Source organism: Trachemys scripta, chromosome 7 (genome assembly GCF_013100865.1).
Source record: "Trachemys scripta elegans isolate TJP31775 chromosome 7, CAS_Tse_1.0, whole genome shotgun sequence".
Lineage (NCBI taxonomy): Eukaryota > Metazoa > Chordata > Testudines > Emydidae > Trachemys > Trachemys scripta.
The window spans coordinates 43,185,149-43,203,565 of NC_048304.1; the positions used below are offsets into that span (position 1 = coordinate 43,185,149).

Genomic DNA, 18,417 nt, shown 5'->3' on the forward strand with positions numbered 1-18,417 from the left:
AATCGGGCGAGGAGGCTACGGCAGTGCGGTGAGGACATTAAGTCTGAGAGTGGCACAGACCTCTCACAAAGCACGGGACCCCGCGCCGTGAACATCGTGGTGGCAATGGGTCATGTTGATGCTGTGGAACGGCGATTCTGGGCCCGGGAAACAAGCACGGACTGGTGGGACCGCATAGTGCTGCAGGTCTGGGATGAATCTCAGTGGCTACGAAATTTTCGGGTGCATAAGGGAATTTTCCTGGAACTTTGTGAGTTGCTGTCCCCTGCCCTGAAGCGCAAGGACACCCGGATGCGAGCAGCCCTGACTGTCCAGAAGCGAGTGGCCATAGCCCTCTGGAAGCTTGCAACGCCAGACAGCTACCGGTCAGTCGCCAATCAATTTGGAGTGGGCAAATCTACCATGGGGGTTGCTGTGATGCAAGTAGCCAACGCAGTCGTTGAGCTACTGCTCTCAAAGGTAGTGACCCTGGGAAACGTGCAGGTCATCATACGTGGCTTCTCTGCGATGGGATTCCCAAACTGCGGTGGGGCTATAGATGGAACTCACATCCCTATCCTGGGACCAGACCACCAGGCCAGCCAGGACATTAGCCGAAAGGGCTACTTTTTCAATGGTGCTGCAAGCACTGGTGACCACAGGGGACGTTTTACCAACATCAACGTCGGATGGCCAGGCAAGGTTCATGACGCTCGCATTTTCAGGAACTCTGGTCTGTTTAGACGGCTGCAGGAAGGTATTTACTTCCCGGACCAGAAAATAACTGTTTGGGATGTGGAGATGCCTATAGTGATCCTCGGGGACCTAGCCTACCTGCTAATGCCCTGGCTCATGAAGCCCTATAGAAGCGCCCTGGACACTGAAAAAGAACTCTTCAACTACCGGCTGAGCAAGTGCAGAATGGTGGTGGAGTGTGCTTTTGGACGTCTGAAGGGGAGATGGAGAAGCTTACTGACTCGCTCTGATCTCAGCAAAACCAATATCCCCATTGTTATTGCAGCTTGCTGTGTGCTCCACAATCTCTGTGAGAGCAAGGGGGAGACGTTTATGGCGGGGTGGGAGGTTGAGGCAAATCGCCTGGCTGCTGATTACGCCCAGCCAGAAACCTGGGCGATTAGAAGAGCCCAGCGGGACGCACTGTGCATCCGGGAAGCTTTGAAAGCTAGGTTCCAGAGTGAGCAGGGTAACCTGTGACTATTACGTTTGTTTAAACAGAATCTGAACCTCCCCTGTTTCTTTACCCACTTACTGTTGACTATCCTCTCCAGTTACCAACCACCTTCCCCCGCTTCCAACACACCTTTAAAAATAAAATAAATGAATCTTTGTTCATTAACACAGTTTTCTTTATTAAGGATTTCGCGGTAAAGGGTTGAAACTGGGACGCAGACTGTGGTGGGGAGCAGGTATAGTGATGGAAAGGACGCTTCTAAACTTGAGGAATGACAGGCTCCTGCTCCTAGAGCGGTCCGCAGTGATGGACTGGTTGTTTCAACGGAGCCTGCCACCCCTCCTTTTTGGGACTCTGTGTGTGGGGGCTATGTGACTTTGTGGCGGGGGAGGGCGGTTACAGATCTCCTGCTGCGTGGCTCTATCGTACAGGCTAAGGACCGCTGCCCTCCCCCGCCACAAACTCACATAGCTCCCCCCACACAGAACATGAAAACCACCTCCCAGACTGACCAGGGTGCCTAGTGACTGCAATGTGTGTGTGACCTTCTGCTGAACCTACCCCTGTGTCTGTACCCAGGTAAAGGTGACTGTGCTTTCCAATTACCAATCCCCTTTCCCCCCCTTCAAACACACTGTCCTCTAAAAGAACATGACGGAAACAGTAATTAACAGAAACGTATTTTTTATTAAGAACTACACAGGAGATGAAACTGGGATGGGGGCTTGGGTGAGGTGCATTTGGAGGGAAGGAAAGGGCGTATCAAATCTTTGGGAATGAGAGCCTTCTGCAATTTGAGCAGTCTACAGTGGTGGAGTGACTGCTTTCACGGCCCTTGCCGCCCCTCCTTCTTGGGACTTTGGGTGAGGGGGGATGGGACTTTGTGGTGGGGGAGGGCGGTTAGAGATAGAATGCAGGGGGGCTCTGTCCTCCTGCCTCCGGCCCTGCAGAACATCTACAAGGCGCCAGAGCGTATTCGTTTGCTCCCTCATTAGTCCAAGCAGTGTTTGAGTCACCTGCTGGTCTTCCTGTCGCCACCTCTCCTCCCTTTCACTGTGTGATCGCTGGTATTGTGACATGTTCTCCCTCCACTGGGTCTGCTGTGCTGCCTCGGCTCGGGAACAGACCATAAGTTCTGAGAACATCTCGTCCTGTGTCCTCTTCTTTCGCTGCCTGATCTGCGCCAGCCTCTGGGAGGGGGATGCCGGGGTAGCTTGGGAGACGCTCGCAGCTGTGGGATGGGAAAAGGAGTGAATTTCTCAAAAAGATACGTTTTTTGCAAACAATGAATATAGTCTTTCTCTGTGAACAAGACCATGCACAGTACCTATCACATGCGCACTCAGTACAAGGTCGAATTTTCTGCCTTCAGCTTGAGTGCCTGGGGTCTTGCTGTACAGATCACAGAAGTGGGGCCGGACACCGGAATTCTGCTAGCAGGCGGCCATGGTAAGCCGTAGACTTTTGGCTGCTTAAAGCTTAATTTACAGCAGTGCCCTCCTTTCACGTTCCAAGCAATGCTCCTAGCATTGGCCAGTTCCTGCTGCCGGCGATCCGGCCGGCATGAACTCTGCCCCTGTCCCACCCCCGTCGCGGCTGTCCCCGGGAAAGATCCCTGCATGCTGCTGGCGAACCGCTCAGCATGAACGGTTTACCTTCCCGCCCCCACCACGTGGCTGGGCTCGGGAAAGATCCCTGCATGCTGCTGGCAAACCGCTCAGCATGAACGGTTCGCTTCCCCACCCCCACCGCGTGGCTGTAAACCACCGGTTACAGTTATTTAAAGGAACAGGCAATCAGTCCCCATACTAAAATTCCCCTAATTCAAAGCAGGTCACCATGAGTGATATCACGCTGATGAGGATTACGAAGGCAGAGAAAGACCGCATGCTGCGTGAATGCCAGCAAACACCAGGGCCGTATGCCGCCATGCTTTGCCAGGCAATGATCCCGGAGTACCTGCTGCTAGCCTGGCGCAGAAAAGTTTCCTACCATGGAGGAGGCAATAAGGCCGCTCTCCCCAGGAACCTGATGCAAAGGCTTTCACATTACCTCCAGGAGAGCTTCGTGGAGCTGTCCCTGGAGGATTTCTACTCTATCCCCAGACATGTTAGCAGACTTTTCCAGTAGCTGCACTGGCAAGGACTAAAAAGTTAAGCGCCTAGGGCAAACTAATCATTAAAAACCCATTGCTAACATACCATGCCTATTCTATTCAAAATAAATGTTTACAACACTTACCTACTGATGTTTCCCCTGATTCACGGTCCGGGTTACCGCCTTGCAAGGGTTGGTAGGGGATCTCCGTGAGAGTGATGAAGAGATCCTTGCTGTCGGGGAAATCAGTGTTGTAAGCTCTGTCGACTGCCTTGTCCTCCTCATCTTCCCCATCCGCGAACAGCTCCGAGGAAGTGGCCGTCGACAATACCCCATCGTCAGAGTCCACGGACAGTGGTGGGGTAGTGGTGACGGCTGCACCTAGAATGGAATGCAGTGCCTCGTAGAAACGGCATGTCTGGGGCTGGGCTCCGGAGCGTCCGTTTGACTCTTTGGTCTTCTGGTACACTTGTCTCAGCTCCTTGATTTTCAAGCGGCACTGCATTGCATCCCGGCTGTATCCTCTCTCCGTCATGGCTTTTGAGATCTTCTCGTAGATCTTCGCATTCCGTTTTTTCGATCGCAGCTCCGAAAGCACAGACTCATCGCCCCACACAGCGATCAGATCCAAGACTTCCCGATCAGTCCATGCTGGGGCCCTCTTTCTATTCAGCGATTGCATGGTCACCTCTGCTGGAGAGCTCTACATCGTTGCCAGTGCTGCTGAGCTCACCACGATGTCCAAACAGGAAATGAGATTCAAACTGCCCAGACAGGAAAGGGAATTCAAATTTTCCTGGGGCTTTTCCTGTGTGGCTGATCAGCGCATCCGAGCTCTGACTGCTGTCCAGAGCGTCAGAGTGGTCTCATAGACTCATAGACTCATAGACTTTAAGGTCAGAAGGGACCATTATGATCATCTGGTCTGACCCCCTGCATGCTGCAGGCCATAAAACCGTCCCTACCCCTTCCCTGGACTCTGCTGCTGAAGTCCCCAATCCTGTTTTAGGTGACTTCAATTGGCAGAAACCCTCCTGCTAGAGATCCCTGCCCCATGCTGCGGAGGAAGGCGAAAAACCTCCAGAGGCTCAGCCAATCTGCCCTGGAGGAAAATTCCTTCCCGACCCCAAATATGGCGATCAGTAAGACCCCGAGCATATAGGCAAGAGTCACCAGCCTGACCCCTGTCAGCCATTATACAATTTACCTACCATTTCTTGGTTTTCCTTGACTACTATGTTTTACCATTAAACCATTCCCTCCATAAATTTATCTAACTTAATCTTAAAACCAGACAGGTCCGTCGCCCCCACCGTTTCCCTCGGAAGGCCGTTCCAATATTTCACCCCTCTGACGGTCAGAAACCTTCGTCTAATTTCAAGCCTGAACCTCCCCACGGCCAGTTTATATCCATTCGTTCTCGTATCCACATTAGTACTAAGCTGGAATAATTCTTCTCCCTCCCTCGTATTAATCCCTCTAATATAGTTAAAGATAGCAATCATATCCCCCCTCAGCCTTCGCTTTGTCAGACTAAACAACCCAAGCTCCTCTAGTCTCTTTTCATACGACAGGTTTTCCATTCCTCTGATCATCCTAGTGGCCCTTCTCTGCACCCGTTCCAGTTTAAGTTCATCTTTTTTAAACATGGGAGACCAGAACTGCACACAGTACTCCAAATGAGGTCTCACCAGCGCCTTGTACAACGGAAGCAGGACCTCCTTATCCCTACTAGATATACCTCGCCTAATGCATCCCAAGACAGCATTGGCTTTTTTCACCGCCACGTCGCATTGTCGACTCATAGTCATCCTGCGGTCTACCAGGACCCCTAGGTCCTTCTCCTCTTCCGTTACTTCTAACCAATGCGTCCCCATCTTGTAACTAAAATTTTTATTAGTCATCCCCAAATGCATTACCTTACACTTTTTACTATTAAATTTCATCCTATTCCTGATACTCCAATTCACAAGCTCATTCAAGTCTCCCTGCAGGATATCCCTATCCTCCTCCGAATTTACAACGCCTCCCACCTTCGTATCATCCGCAAACTTTATCAGCCCACTCCTGCAATCGGTCCCGAGGTCAGTTATAAATAAATTAAATAAAATGGGTCCCAAAACCGAACCTTGAGGCACTCCACTAGTAACCTCCCTCCAACCCGACAGTTCACCCTTTAATACGACCCGCTGCATTCTCCCCATTAACCAATTCCTTATCCACCTCTGGATTTTCATATCGATCCTCATGTTTTTCAGTTTAACCAATAATTCCTCATGGGGTACAGTATCAAACGCTTTACTGAAATCCAGGTATATTAGGTCCACCGCATTTCCCTTATCTAATAAATCCGTTACTTTCTCAAAGAAGGAGATCAGATTCGTTTGGCACGATCTGCCCTTCGTAAAACCATGTTGTAATTTATCGCAATTGCCACTAACCTCCAGGTCCTCAACTAGTTTCTCTTTCAGAATTTTCTCTAACACCTTGCACACTACAGATGTTAAACTAACAGGCCTGTAGTTACCCGGATCACTTTTTTTCCCTTTCTTGAAAATAGGAACCACATTAGCTATTCTCCAGTCTAACGGGACCACCCCCGAGTTTACAGATTCATTAAATATTATCGCTAACGGGCCTGCTATTTCCCGTGCCAATTCCTTCAATATTCTCGGATGAAAATCGTCCGGTCCTCCCGACTTAGCCCCATTAAGGCATTCAAGTTTTGTTTCTACCTCGGATACGGTAATCCCCCATCCTGAATGCCCCTCTGTAGTGGTGCTAGTATCCCTAATACCTTCATTGGCCTCATTAAACACCGATGCAAAATATTCATTGAGATATTGCGCCATGCCTAGATTGTCTTTAATCTCCTCTCCGGCAATAGTCTTCAGCGGTCCCACTTCTTCTTTCTTTGCTTTCTTCCTATTTATGTGGCTGTAAAACCTCTTACTATTGCTTTTAATTCCCCTCGCTAGGTCCAACTCTACACGGCCTTTGGCCTTTCTCACTCTATTTCTACATTCTCTGACTTCGCTAAGGTAAGTTTCTTTACTAATCCCTCCCCTCTTCCACTCTTTGTACGCTTTCTGTTTCTTCCTAATCGCCCCTTTGAGTCGGTCGCTCATCCAGCTCGGTCTAAATCTCCTGCTTTGTAATCTTTTTCCCTTTTTTGGAATGCAGGCCTCCGACAGCTCATGCATCTTTAACTTGAAGTAATCCCAGGCTTCTTCTGCCTTTAGATCCATTAATACGTTTGCCCAATCCACTTCCCTTACCAGTCCCCTTAATTTGTTAAAATTGGCCTTTTTAAAATTATAAACCCTAGTCTTTGACTTAATTCTGTTACTCCTCCCATGTATTTTAAACCGAATTAGCTCATGATCACTGGAGCCCAAATTGTCCCCCACTACCACTTCCTCAACGAGGTCCTCACTACTTACCAGAATCAAATCTAAAATGGCCTCCCCCCTCGTCGGTTCAGCTACAGTGGTGCACTGTGGGATAGCTCCCGGAGCTATTAGCGTTGAATTCTGTCCACACTAACCGTAATTCGACATGGCCATGTCGAATTTAGCGCCGCTACTCTCGTCAGGGAGGAGTACAGAAATCGATTTAAAGAGACCTCTGTGTCGAAGTAAATAGCTTCGTTGTGTGGACGGGTGCAGGGTTAATTCGAATTAACGCTGCTAAATTTGACATAACCTCCTAGTGCAGACCAGGCCTCAGAGCCTGCAGGAAGGGTCAGAACAGGGATAGGAAAACCAGTTGGGTGGACACTAAGACCCAGTGTTGCCCCAAATTTTCAGGTGCCCTACCCAGCTGCCTATGCCTGAGAATGGTCCAGGGCGCCCCCAACCACTTGCAGCCCTAGGTGGCTGCCTAGTTCCCCTAGTGGTTGCACCGGCCCTGCTGAGGTCACACCTTGGCCTCAAGTTGCCTTTTAGTTGTACCTTCTCTGCTTTTGCATTTCCAGGGTGAAGAGCCAAATTGATTGCAGCAACCATTTAAACAAGTTTTAGGTTTAGTCCAAGCATGCACATGATATGTAGAAGTGAAGGAAATGGCTAGTTCAGGTGCTGTAGTGTAAATGGAGCTGTTCATTTTTTAGTTTGTGCTGACAGCAACCAGAGTTTCTTAACTCTGATGCTAATTTCAATGGCCTATGATAGGGATCTTAATCCAGTTTAAATTGGACAGTAGTCCATATCACAGGCACCACAGTTGATACTAACTGGGGAATCTCATTAGACATCACGGATTCAGTGAGGGAGGGAGACTGCATTAGTTTTTTGCCCTTACAGGTGGCCTGTTCACAACATGATGCATATTGATGGGGTGCTGTGAAGAAACTTGCCTATTCTTTTCTTCGTATAGAGGACATCCGTTTTCAGGACTATCAAACTGGCACTTTGATCCAAAAGCAAATTCTCTTACTGTTTGTGTGTTTTTTTAAAGAAGCATTAATGTATTATCCTTTATGCAGTTGCTTGGAATCATGCGGTAATGTAGGTAATAAGACTTCATTAGATATAGAACTGATTAAATCTGCTCTTTATGGTTTCTATATGTCTGCCAAACAATCCCACAAAAGTGCACTTTGTAGCCCTTTCTGCTGTAGTAACTAGCTGGATAGAGCAGGGGTTAGGCTGCTTAAAAAACCTTCTAACTCTGTCTCTTGTACCAACCAGGCAATCACTTGCAGCTCATCTACAGAAACAACTAGAGAATTGCTGTTCCCAGATGGCAGGATACAAGTAATTTTATGATTTAAATTTCAACACATTTCTTAAACATCAGTTATTTGGCCAGCATTTCCCTTGAATGTATTTTTCTGAAGAATATAATTTCTGCTTGGAGAAACAAGTATGAAATACGAGAAGGCTTTTTGGGTACCCTGTTTATGTGTATTGTTCATTGGTTCTCAAATTTCAGTCAGTAACTGAAGTAATAGAAGAGGAAGCATGGTCTAGTGTGCACAAGTCTGAGAGTGAGGAACTCCTTTATTCTAATCCTGGCTTTAATACTGCCATCGCCATCCTTCTCCCCTCCCTCTCACTGGGTGGGAAGATTGTTCCGAGCAGCTCCGAGATGGGCAGCCCAGTAAGAAGATGAGGGAGTGCATGCCTTGGAGTTCCTCCTCCAACTCCAGATGGGGAGCCAGGAGTGGATTGGCCCCTGGCTCCCCGCATCATTAATTTAAACCTCTGCCTGAGCCTCTTGCTCCTCTTTAGCGTCCCTGTAGTTGTAGTACAGGAGCTGTATTTTTAGAATGTTGTGGGTCTGGCCTGTTTTGGGGGTCAGGAAGGAATGTTGTTGTTTTGTCCTGTTGGGGCCAAATCGGCAGACATGGTGCAGTTTTTGTTTTTGTTTTTTCATTTTCCTTGCAACATAATGGAGGAATGGTTAAGTAGGAGAAGGACTCCGCTGGGGGGGGGGGGTGTGTTTTTTTCACACTCCTGAGTGAGAAAGTTGCAGCACTGTAAAGTGTCAGTGTAGACAAGAAAGTAAGAACCTCTGCTACAAAAACTACTTTTAAACAAAATAAGTTTTGTTAAACTTAAGTGCTTATGTTTTTGCCACCAAAAAAAAAAAACTTACTAGTTAGCAGAGCCCTTTCATTCAGAGGAAACACTGTTAGTGTAAGGGGGCATTAGCTTTATATGGACACTCTTTCACCATACTTCAGCAAGGCAGGGTCCACAGGTCCTATGGTGACCTTGTGTTCTGCTGTGGTGGCAGAACAACCCTATCCTTTGCTGGCAGGGAGTATAGACCTAGGCTCTGAAGAACCCAACAGCTTCACTTTTCCTCTACAGCCACAAGTGGACATTGTCAGATGTGTAGCCAAGATCCTAGTTTTAGACCGTTCAGATTTTGATTTATTCTTTTAATGAGGGCCTCTATCTGGGTGATCAATCTGAATCTAAATTTCTGAGGCACTGCAGACCATCATTATTTGGAGGGTGGGGACGGATGGGGTATTTTCCAGAAGCAGAAGAATCTCTAACAAGTTAATTAAGCCAGAGGTTCTCAAACTGCGGTCCGTGGACCACCATTGGTCTGCGAGCGCCATTCAGGTGGTCCGCAGATAGTTCCTTCTAAGGTGTGCACCTGGGTGGCCAAACACAAGAGAATGAAAGGCCATCCACCTAATTAGTGGAGCCGCGCAGGTGTGGCTCCACTAATTAGGTGTCGGGACCCTGGAGAAGACACACGTAAGGTAAGGTGGTGGCCTGAGGGTGAATGGGGGTAGGTGGGAGGGGGCAGTGGAATGAAAAGAGGAGGTGGGGGGAATTTGACCACCGCAACCCTGCACATCCCAAAGAGGCAACTTTCCCCAGCTCCAGGGCTGCAGCTGCTGGGGAGAGACGGCCCTCCTTCCTAGCCTTAGTTCTGTGGCTGCTGCGGGGGGGAGAGACCCCTCCTTCATAGCCCCAGCTAGGGGGCTGCCGTGGCGGGGGTGAGAGGGCACATCCATTGCATTAGAAAGACTACTGATATTAAAATATGAGTTGTGTGCTTTTATTTATAGAACAAATAAACAATTGGTTTTTTTTATATATATAGCTCTTTTATCCAAAGTGCTTTACAATAGTTAGTTAACGGTACAAACAACATTTGGAAAGATCATTAAGTGGTCCGCAGAGACCCTCAGCATTTTTCAAGTGGTCCACGAAAAAAAAGTTTGAGAACCACTGAATCAAGCAGTAATGAAACTAAGATAGGTCTGGTATCTTCATTTCTTTTCTTGGGTTTGCAGAAATAGATTCTGCATATGATGCCACTTCCATGTCCAAGAATCTGCCTCTCAGCAGTGCAACTGCTTTCATGACTCTATGACTGTACATTCCCACTGTACTAACAGCATCCCCCTCAGACACCTATCACTGGCCAGATACACTACCTCATTGTTCTCCACCTATCCCCTCATTTTAAAAACAATATTAGACCTCAAACACCAACCAATTTACTTTAATTCAGCATCCAACTTGGATTTCTTTTCATATTCAAGTGAGCCATCTGGCTTTAATGAACTGTAATTGGGTTTTAATGTTGCTTCCAGTTGTTGCTAGCTCACTGAATGTTTCATGTGTCACAGAATATGCAGTTATAGAGTTCTAGGAAGGTTTGTAATCCTGAAATAAGTGCTGTATGTTGCAGTCTACTTCCAGAGGCTGGGTTCTGTTCTGTCATTTGTAATCTCTTTTTTTGGATGTCTAGTCTAGATTTAGCAAAGGGATATTTTAGGGGTTTTGAACTTCATCTGCCTATTGGTAATTCAGCTGATTTCCAGTTCTGTCTATATTAAAAAAAAAAAAAAAAAAAAAATCAGTGCTTCTTGCTAAATAAAGAGGACCTTACTCAGACTTTACTAGGGCAAAGCTCACATTAACTTCAGTAGGAGTTGTGGCTGTTCAGCATCTCTTAAATAAAAGAGTAGCCTGATTTAGGTGTTTACATGTTACTAGGTTCCTAAATTTAGATGCCAAAATTTAAAAATATCAGCTTATACACATTTTGGTATGTATTCTGCTCTGTTTTAGTTGTGGAAGATACTCTGGAGAGCTGGGTAATATAAATTCTGGAAGTTTAATTAAATTAAACCATCTATGTGACTAGAGCTTCCAGGGTCAGGTGTTAAGGTAATAGGGCTGCATTTCAAAGCATATGAGACTGTAGTGCTTAACAGCACTCCATCTTGTGCAAAGTCCCCCATTTGGTTTTGTACTGTGACAGTTTGTACACAAAAATGTATTACTAGTTTTTGACAATCCCAAGAAGTATATTGGCATACAAGAAAATATGATAAATGTATTCTGTTTGGCACTCTACAGTAGAGTCAAAATATTTTATAGTTTTTCCATGGGGTAGCCTCATCTTCCAGCATCCCACACCACTTCAGGCATATGGAGATAAATGATATGGTTTAGACGAAGTAGAAGTATTGTAGCAGGAATTTGCCATTTAAATGACATGCATTAGCATGCTGAATTTTGGTAACTATATGTACTTTTTTACAATTGTAGAAAGTTACACTTCTGTAGAGAGAAACTGATATGTGCTGAGGGCTGTTTCTGAATTTTAAATCTTGGCACATCACCTTTTGGGAAGAAGTAAACTTATATAAAAAAAATTGGGCTAGTTTTGTTTTTTGGGTTGTACCTCCAAACTAGTAGAACACCATCAAACAGCTTTAATTGTCTTATTTCTTTCTTAGCTTAAATGTATGTCTTTTTATTATCTGTTAACAACTTCATTCATACCTGAATAGATATTTGATACAGAAAAGTTGTCTGCGCACAACTATTTATACCAATTTAACTATTTCTAAAACTGCTACAAACAGGGTAGACAAGCCCTCTTTATGGTTTTGTCTAGGTTTTGTCTATAGTTTTTAGCTGAGTTGTAACTGAAGTTTAATTGAGAGCATTGTACTCAATATCAAGTGGTAAATCTAAACACTCAACAAATGGTTGTTTCAGGACACACACACTTATGAAGTATCTAGATTCGCCTTCAGAGTACAGCTGGGCAGAGAAAGTCAATTCCTTTTCATGGAGGATTTTGATACCTTCAAATCTGGGTTTGTTCCAATTAAGAATGAAAACCAACATTTTCAAAATACTCTCTGAATGAAGGCACCATTTCCTTTCATAATCAGTCAACGTGATGGATTACCCGAGAGCCAGGCATCCCAGAAACCCTGGTGTCCCTGACTCCAAGGCAATCTGCCTGACAGGCTGCCCCAGAGCCAAGGGCCCTAGGAGAGCTCCCAGTTGGACTGCCAAGAAGATAGACAGACAAGCTGGAAGGAAACCAGGCAAGCTCCAGACAGAAACTTTGTCAAAACAGAACCATCTCCATGGAATATTTTGGTGTAGATAAACTGGCAAATTATGATGAAAAAATTTGATCTGAATTTTTCCAACCAGTTCTAATTCACAATCATGTTAACTTGATTAGTTGACAATTAACTCGTTAAAACATGGCTAAAACTGTAGCCTATGTAAAGATTCAGTCCCATTCAGACTTAATGTTATAATGACAGTCCCATAGAAAATATGTGTTTTGTTTTGTTTGTTTGTTTGTTTTTTATAGATGTCCAGGGTGCAAACTTCCTGTGATTAATTTATAATAATTTTTTTTTTTACTAACTCGGGGTTTTTTTTAAGTGGTAGCACCTTAAAAGGCTTAATTAGTGATTTTCATTATCTTGATTAAAGTCAATTTTACTGTTTCCTCTTGATAGTCAGGTTTCAGAGTAGCAGCCGTGTTAGTCTGTATCCGCAAAAAGAACAGGAGTACTTGTGGCACCTTAGAGACTAACAAATTTATTTAAACATAAGCTTTTGTGGGCTACAGCCCACTTTATTGGATGCATGTAGTGGAAAATACAGTAGGAAGATATATATATACACACAGAGAACATGAAACAGTGGATGTTACCATACACACTATAAGGAGAGTGATCAGTTAAGGTGAGCTATTATCACTCCCACAAAGTAAAACTATTTCTCCATGCTTATTCCCCCCCCCCTTACATCTCCTTGTCAATTGCTGGAAATGGGCCATTTTCATTACCACTACAAACAGTTCTTTTTCTCTCCTGCTGATAATAGCTCACCTTAACTGATCACTCTCCTTATAGTGTGTATGGTAACACCCATTGTTTCATGGTGTGTGTGTGTGTGTGTGTGTGTGTGTCTTCCTACTATATTTTCCACTACATGCATCCGATGAAGTGGGCTGTAGCCCACGAAAGCTTACGCTCAAATTTGTTAGTCTCTAAGGTGCCACAAGTACTCCTCATTCTTTTTTTCTTGATAGTCAGTTTCACTTATTTGTATGGGTCTTTCACCCAGTCGTATAGAAAAAAGGCACATTTAAACAATTAATTGTAAGAATGGTAGGGCTGTCTCTGGGGCAGACATAGAGTTGCCAACTCTCACAATGTTTTTCCTTAAAGCCCCAGCTTCTGGAGGTATGTGGTTAGGTGAGACTCTCGGCTTTCATTTTAAAAGTAAGTTTCTAGTACTCATGGTTATGGAGAATCAAGGGCACCCTAAAACTCAAACCAGAATGCAAATAAAAAGTACCTCTCGTGTATTTTTAAAATGTTTTCTGATTTAGAAGTCCGTTAAGATTTGGGGGTTTGGATGCATTTTGGATGCTTGGGTTTTTTCACAATACTTAATGTACTGTTGGAAATTGCTTGTAGAGGGACACATGAACATGGCCATTTCTGCCTTCTTTAATTTTTTTATTTTTTACCTACTATACTTACAAGCTTATTAGTGAAACTGAATACTTAATGCGGAAAAATATATTCTATTTTTCAGTTTATTTTGTGCATTAACAAAACTGTATAACCAATCTTACTGGTTGATTCTGTTACACTTCCTGAATTACATGAGTGTTTTACTGCATTGGGTGGGTGTTAAGGTTCTGGCTGCTTACTGGTCCAACCTGTATCTCTTCGCTGGGTTTTCAGTATTAAAAGGTTTTTTTTTTTTTTTTTTTAAATAGTCATTCTTAAAGCTGTGTTTTTCATATTTCCTTCTTAGAGGGGGAAAAGGTGACAGCTTGATTCTTCAAATAAATGTAGTTTCATTTGTTCTTGCTATGAGGCAGGCAAGTAGGTCATTCCTTTCCCTGAACTGGTTCATGAATTGAGCTCCAGTGCAGCAAATCATAGTTAGTTACATGCTTAAATCCTACTCAAGTGAGTCTTAAGCTCATTCTTAAGTGCTTTGCTGAAAACTGCGAAGGTTGGTGAGAAAATGATCAAGGTTTGTAGACAGTTAGGAGCTATATCCTTTGGGAGTTTTTCATATGCAGCAAAATGTGATACATTTTGTGTATTATACAGTAGTTTGAAGCAGTAACTTATTGCATGACATAATACATTTAAATGAAGCTATCCTTACAGTTTCTCCATAAGCAACTCTTGACAGAGTGCAATTAGTAAAGGCAGTGATTTGATGTGCAAAAGTCCCTTCAAGTAATTGACTAAGTGGATTTACGCCCACTTATGCCAGTGGGAAACTTGGCCCTTATAATTTTAACATAACTAAACTAGACAGTGATGTGTTTTGTGGCAGTTTGCATAGTCTTTTCATGCTTCACTGGTGATTATGAGAGGACTTCAGTTTACCTAGCAAGAAAACACTTCACTCTGTTTACACAGGAAAATATAATTATCCTTACTGCATTAGAACTTGGGTAATTATTGGCTATCTTCCACCAGGATTTTACATGGAGTGCGTTCGTAAGGCGAGAAAAAAGTTTGTCATCTTTTGAGAAGTTTGACACCTGTCTCTTCAGAAATTAGTACTTTATTGGATGGCTTCCCAGTCACTGATAAACATAACAGTAGTATCTAAGCTTTTGAGAATGGTGATCTAGGCTTTTTATGAAAATGAGTACCCCTCGAAGCACCCTAGCAGAAAAATAAAATATATTAATTTTCTATGCACAGAGCTGAGCAAAGGTGTTTCAGGACAGCAGATCCCTCTGAAATTAATATTTTAAAGTAACATTTTTGTGCATCACAAAGTGAAATATAATAGTTAAATGAATTGCTAAAGGAATACCATCAAATATAAAGGAAGATAATAAAATCATTAAAAATGATCTGGTAAAAGAATATATATGAAAAGGCAATTAAGTACTCCATCCTGGTGCATGGAAATGTAACCGTTTTTTAAATTTGTATAAAAAGGCACAGTATTCAGGTAATAGACCTAATAGATTATTCGCAGCAAGATAGCTTTGCTAGTTTTATTTCTGTTGATCCTGTTAAAGTGAGGAAGTGATGGCTCATAGGCTAAGGTCTTTAAGCAGTTGTCGGAGAAAAACAGAGTTCTCACTATTTGTTTGGGTACAGCAAGTCAGATGCTTTATTAACTCTCACACAGTTTTTTTGTTTAATAACATTGTAGCTCCTAAAGTGACAGAAGACCAGCATTTCTGAATCCTTTGAAGACTTATGAAAGGTGTGTTGCTAAAATGTTCAAAATAAATATTCTTAAATGGACATATAGTGGGCCAGATTCTGATCTCAGTTACACTGACTTAAGTGCTGTTACTTGTCCATTTCATTTGTATAGTTGTGATCAGAGGGAGGAAGGGATGGCCTTTTTGTTAGGGCACTGATCTGGGACATGGGAGACCTGGGTTCAAGTCCCTGATCTGCAACAGACTTTCTGTGTGACCTTGGGCAAGTCACTCACCCCACTCAGTTTCCCATCAGTAAAATGGGCATTGGCTTGAAGTGGTTGGCAATCTAGGTATCAAAGTCAAGAAACTGACAGAAGATGGCCCTGCCCAGCCTTTCCATTGGAAACAGGAGAGGAGTTGAGCTGTTATTACAGATGTGATATGTATGGTTTGATAAACAGTTGTAGTTTAAAAAAAAAAAAAAAATCTGTGCTGCTAGTTCATATCTCTTGCTCAGTCCCATACCACATGCTGCTGTCTGGGATCTATCATGCTCTTGCAATCTGTTTTGAAGGTGGGTTGGAGATCAGATTTTTTTGTATGTGTTATCGCAACACAAATTCATGATGTCAAACTGGCCTTACTAATGAGAAAAATGAGGGCCACTAGCTGAAAAGATGTGAAAGTGAACAGTTCCCCCTTTATTGTTCCTCAGCAGTAAGCTAAACACTTGTCTTGCATCTGGAAAAAAAAGTGATGATTTTTTTTTTTTTTTTTTTTAAAGCTTTTGAGCTTCCTTTCTTTTCTTTTTTTAGTGTTCTTGCTTGAACTCCCTGGATGTCTGTAGAAGCAAAGGTGGGAAACCGCACATGAGCACCAGACAGTGACAGGGTTGGCTCCCAAGACTTCCTGCTACTGCGCATTACTGCTGGATTGCTGTGGAAATGAATGGAGAACAGCAGCATGATGCAGGTAGTACCGCTGATGAGCCCAGGGTTAGAGGTTCTCTCTGCACAGAGATGTTACAGCCAAGCTGAATAGGATCAGCAAATGTTTTTAGTAAAAGTGCATGACCTAATTTTTGTGTATAAAGGAGTAGCTTCACATTACAATTACAATGGGATAGATTCCAATTTCCTTGCATATATTCAGTAGTGCCTTAGTCCCCAAATAGTACCAAGGAAACAATAATCTGGCCCTTTGTTAATAAATGATATTTTAAAAAGTGAGCTTTTCCTTTGTATTGAAAATATGGGCTATTCACGTATGTTGCTTCGATTTTAGAACAGAGAAGGCTCGTCTGGTGGTGGGAGAGTGAAAAGGGCAGAGCAATTACATTAAATATTTTGCACACTTAAAGCACACAGCAAATATAAACTAAGTCTCCCGATACCCTTGGAAGTAAGTCCAAATTATTTAATGTTTATCCTTGTATAAGCTGAACTACAAAAGTTGAGTGGTATGCTTCAGTCACTCATTATCCTCTTCTGAACCCCTCCTCAAAACTGCCCTCTGCCATGATGCCTACAAAAAAAAAAAAAAAAAAAAAAACTTAACAGTTAGGCCACTGGTGTGCTGAGATCATTGCCTATCACACAGACCAATATTGTCTCATTTCCTTGTACTCCTCTATTTGCTTGTACCCATCTGTTGTCTCTTGTCTTGTACTTAGGCTGTGTCTACACCAGTGGTGCCCAGCCTTATTACACAGGAGGGCCACACAAACCTAAGCACAACCTTGTATGGGCCAAACAGATTCTACATATTTTAATAAGGTTTAAAGTCACCTGTATTGAGAGTATATTTTAAGTTTATTTTGCTTCGTATATGTATGCGTAGCCCCCCCACTTTTAAAAGTGATGGAGCCATACCCTCCCCCAACCCCTGTTCTGGCACCCTTGGCCAGGACCATCCTTTTCCTCTGTCTTTGTACATTACGTGGCACCAATGTCTGGTCCTGGACTAGGGCTTCTAGGAGCTATATTAATACAAATAAAATAATAAGAGCTTTGGGTAGTCTTTAACCTTGATTTCTAGTCCCATCGTCAAACCACTGGACCAGGTTACCGTCCACATTTCTCTTTGCCTAATGGAAAAGTACCAAGAAAATATTTTCCCTTTACCATTGCTATTTGTAGTTTCCTACATTGCTTTAGGAAAGTATAATTACTGTTACTGTAGCAATGCAAAAAAAGACTACATACAATGCATGCAAAAATGTTTTACCTGACCATGAAATATGATCACAGACAGACAGCCTGCTGCCAACCTTGTTCTCTCTGAAGTATACTTAGGGTATGTCTACACTACGAAATTAGGTCTAATTTATAGAAGCCGGTTTTATAGAAATCGGTTGTATACAGCCGATTGTGTGTGTCACCACATAAAATGCTGTAAGTGCATGAAGTCGGCGGACCGCATCCACAGTACCGAGGCTAGCGTTGACTTCCGGAGCGTTGCACTGTGGGTAGCTATCCCACAGTTCCCGCAGTCTCCGCCGCCCATTGGAATTCTGGGTTGAGATCCCAATGCCTGAATGATGCAAAACAGTGTCGCGGGGGGTTCTGGGTACATGTCGTCAGGCACCTCCCCCTCCGTCAGAGCAACGGCAGACAATCGATTCGCGCCTTTTTACCTGGGTTACCTGTGCAGACAACATACCACGGCAAGCATGGAGCCCGCTCAGCTCAGCTCAGCTCACCATCACCATATGTCCTCTGGTTGCCGGCAGACATGGTACTGCATTGCTACACAGCAGCAGCTAATTGCCTTTTGGCAGTAGACGGTGCAGTATGATTGGTAGCCTTCATCGGCGATCTGGGTGCTGGCAGACGTGGGGCTGCATTGCACACAACAGCAGCCCCTTGCCTTTTGGTAGAAGACGGTATATTACAACTGGTATCCGTCGTCGTCGTACTGCAGTGGCTGTCAATCATGGGCACCTGGGCAGTCTCGATGATGATGGCTATCAGTCGTAGTATGCTATCTTCTGCCAAGCGCCCAGTATTTTCTGCCAAGCACCCAAAAGATGCTGAGGGCTATCAGTCATGCTGCACCGTCGTCTGCCAGCTTAAGATGTAAAAAATAGATTTGTTCTGTATTCATTTGCTTCCCCCTCCCTCCGTGAAATCAACGGCCTGCTAAACCCAGGGTTTTGAGTTTAATCTTTGGGGGGGGCCATTCTATGCGACAGTTGTTTGTGTTTC

General features: G+C 44.0%; 1 protein-coding gene across 2 annotated transcripts in view; it reads left to right on the forward strand.

Moving 5' to 3' along the window:
• SFMBT1 (Scm like with four mbt domains 1) overlaps positions 1-18,417 on the forward strand; it is a 157,351-nt gene that overhangs the window by 72,274 nt on the left and 66,660 nt on the right. Inside the window, exons 2-3 of one of the 2 annotated variants that reach the window (XM_034776929.1) lie at positions 15,214-15,267; positions 16,027-16,183. In XM_034776929.1, the coding sequence (XP_034632820.1) occupies positions 16,156-16,183 (28 nt within the window). In that variant the 5' untranslated portion in view covers positions 15,214-15,267; positions 16,027-16,155. The remainder of the gene's footprint in view (positions 1-15,213; positions 15,268-16,026; positions 16,184-18,417) is intronic. The other variant, XM_034776928.1, reaches the window with a different exon arrangement.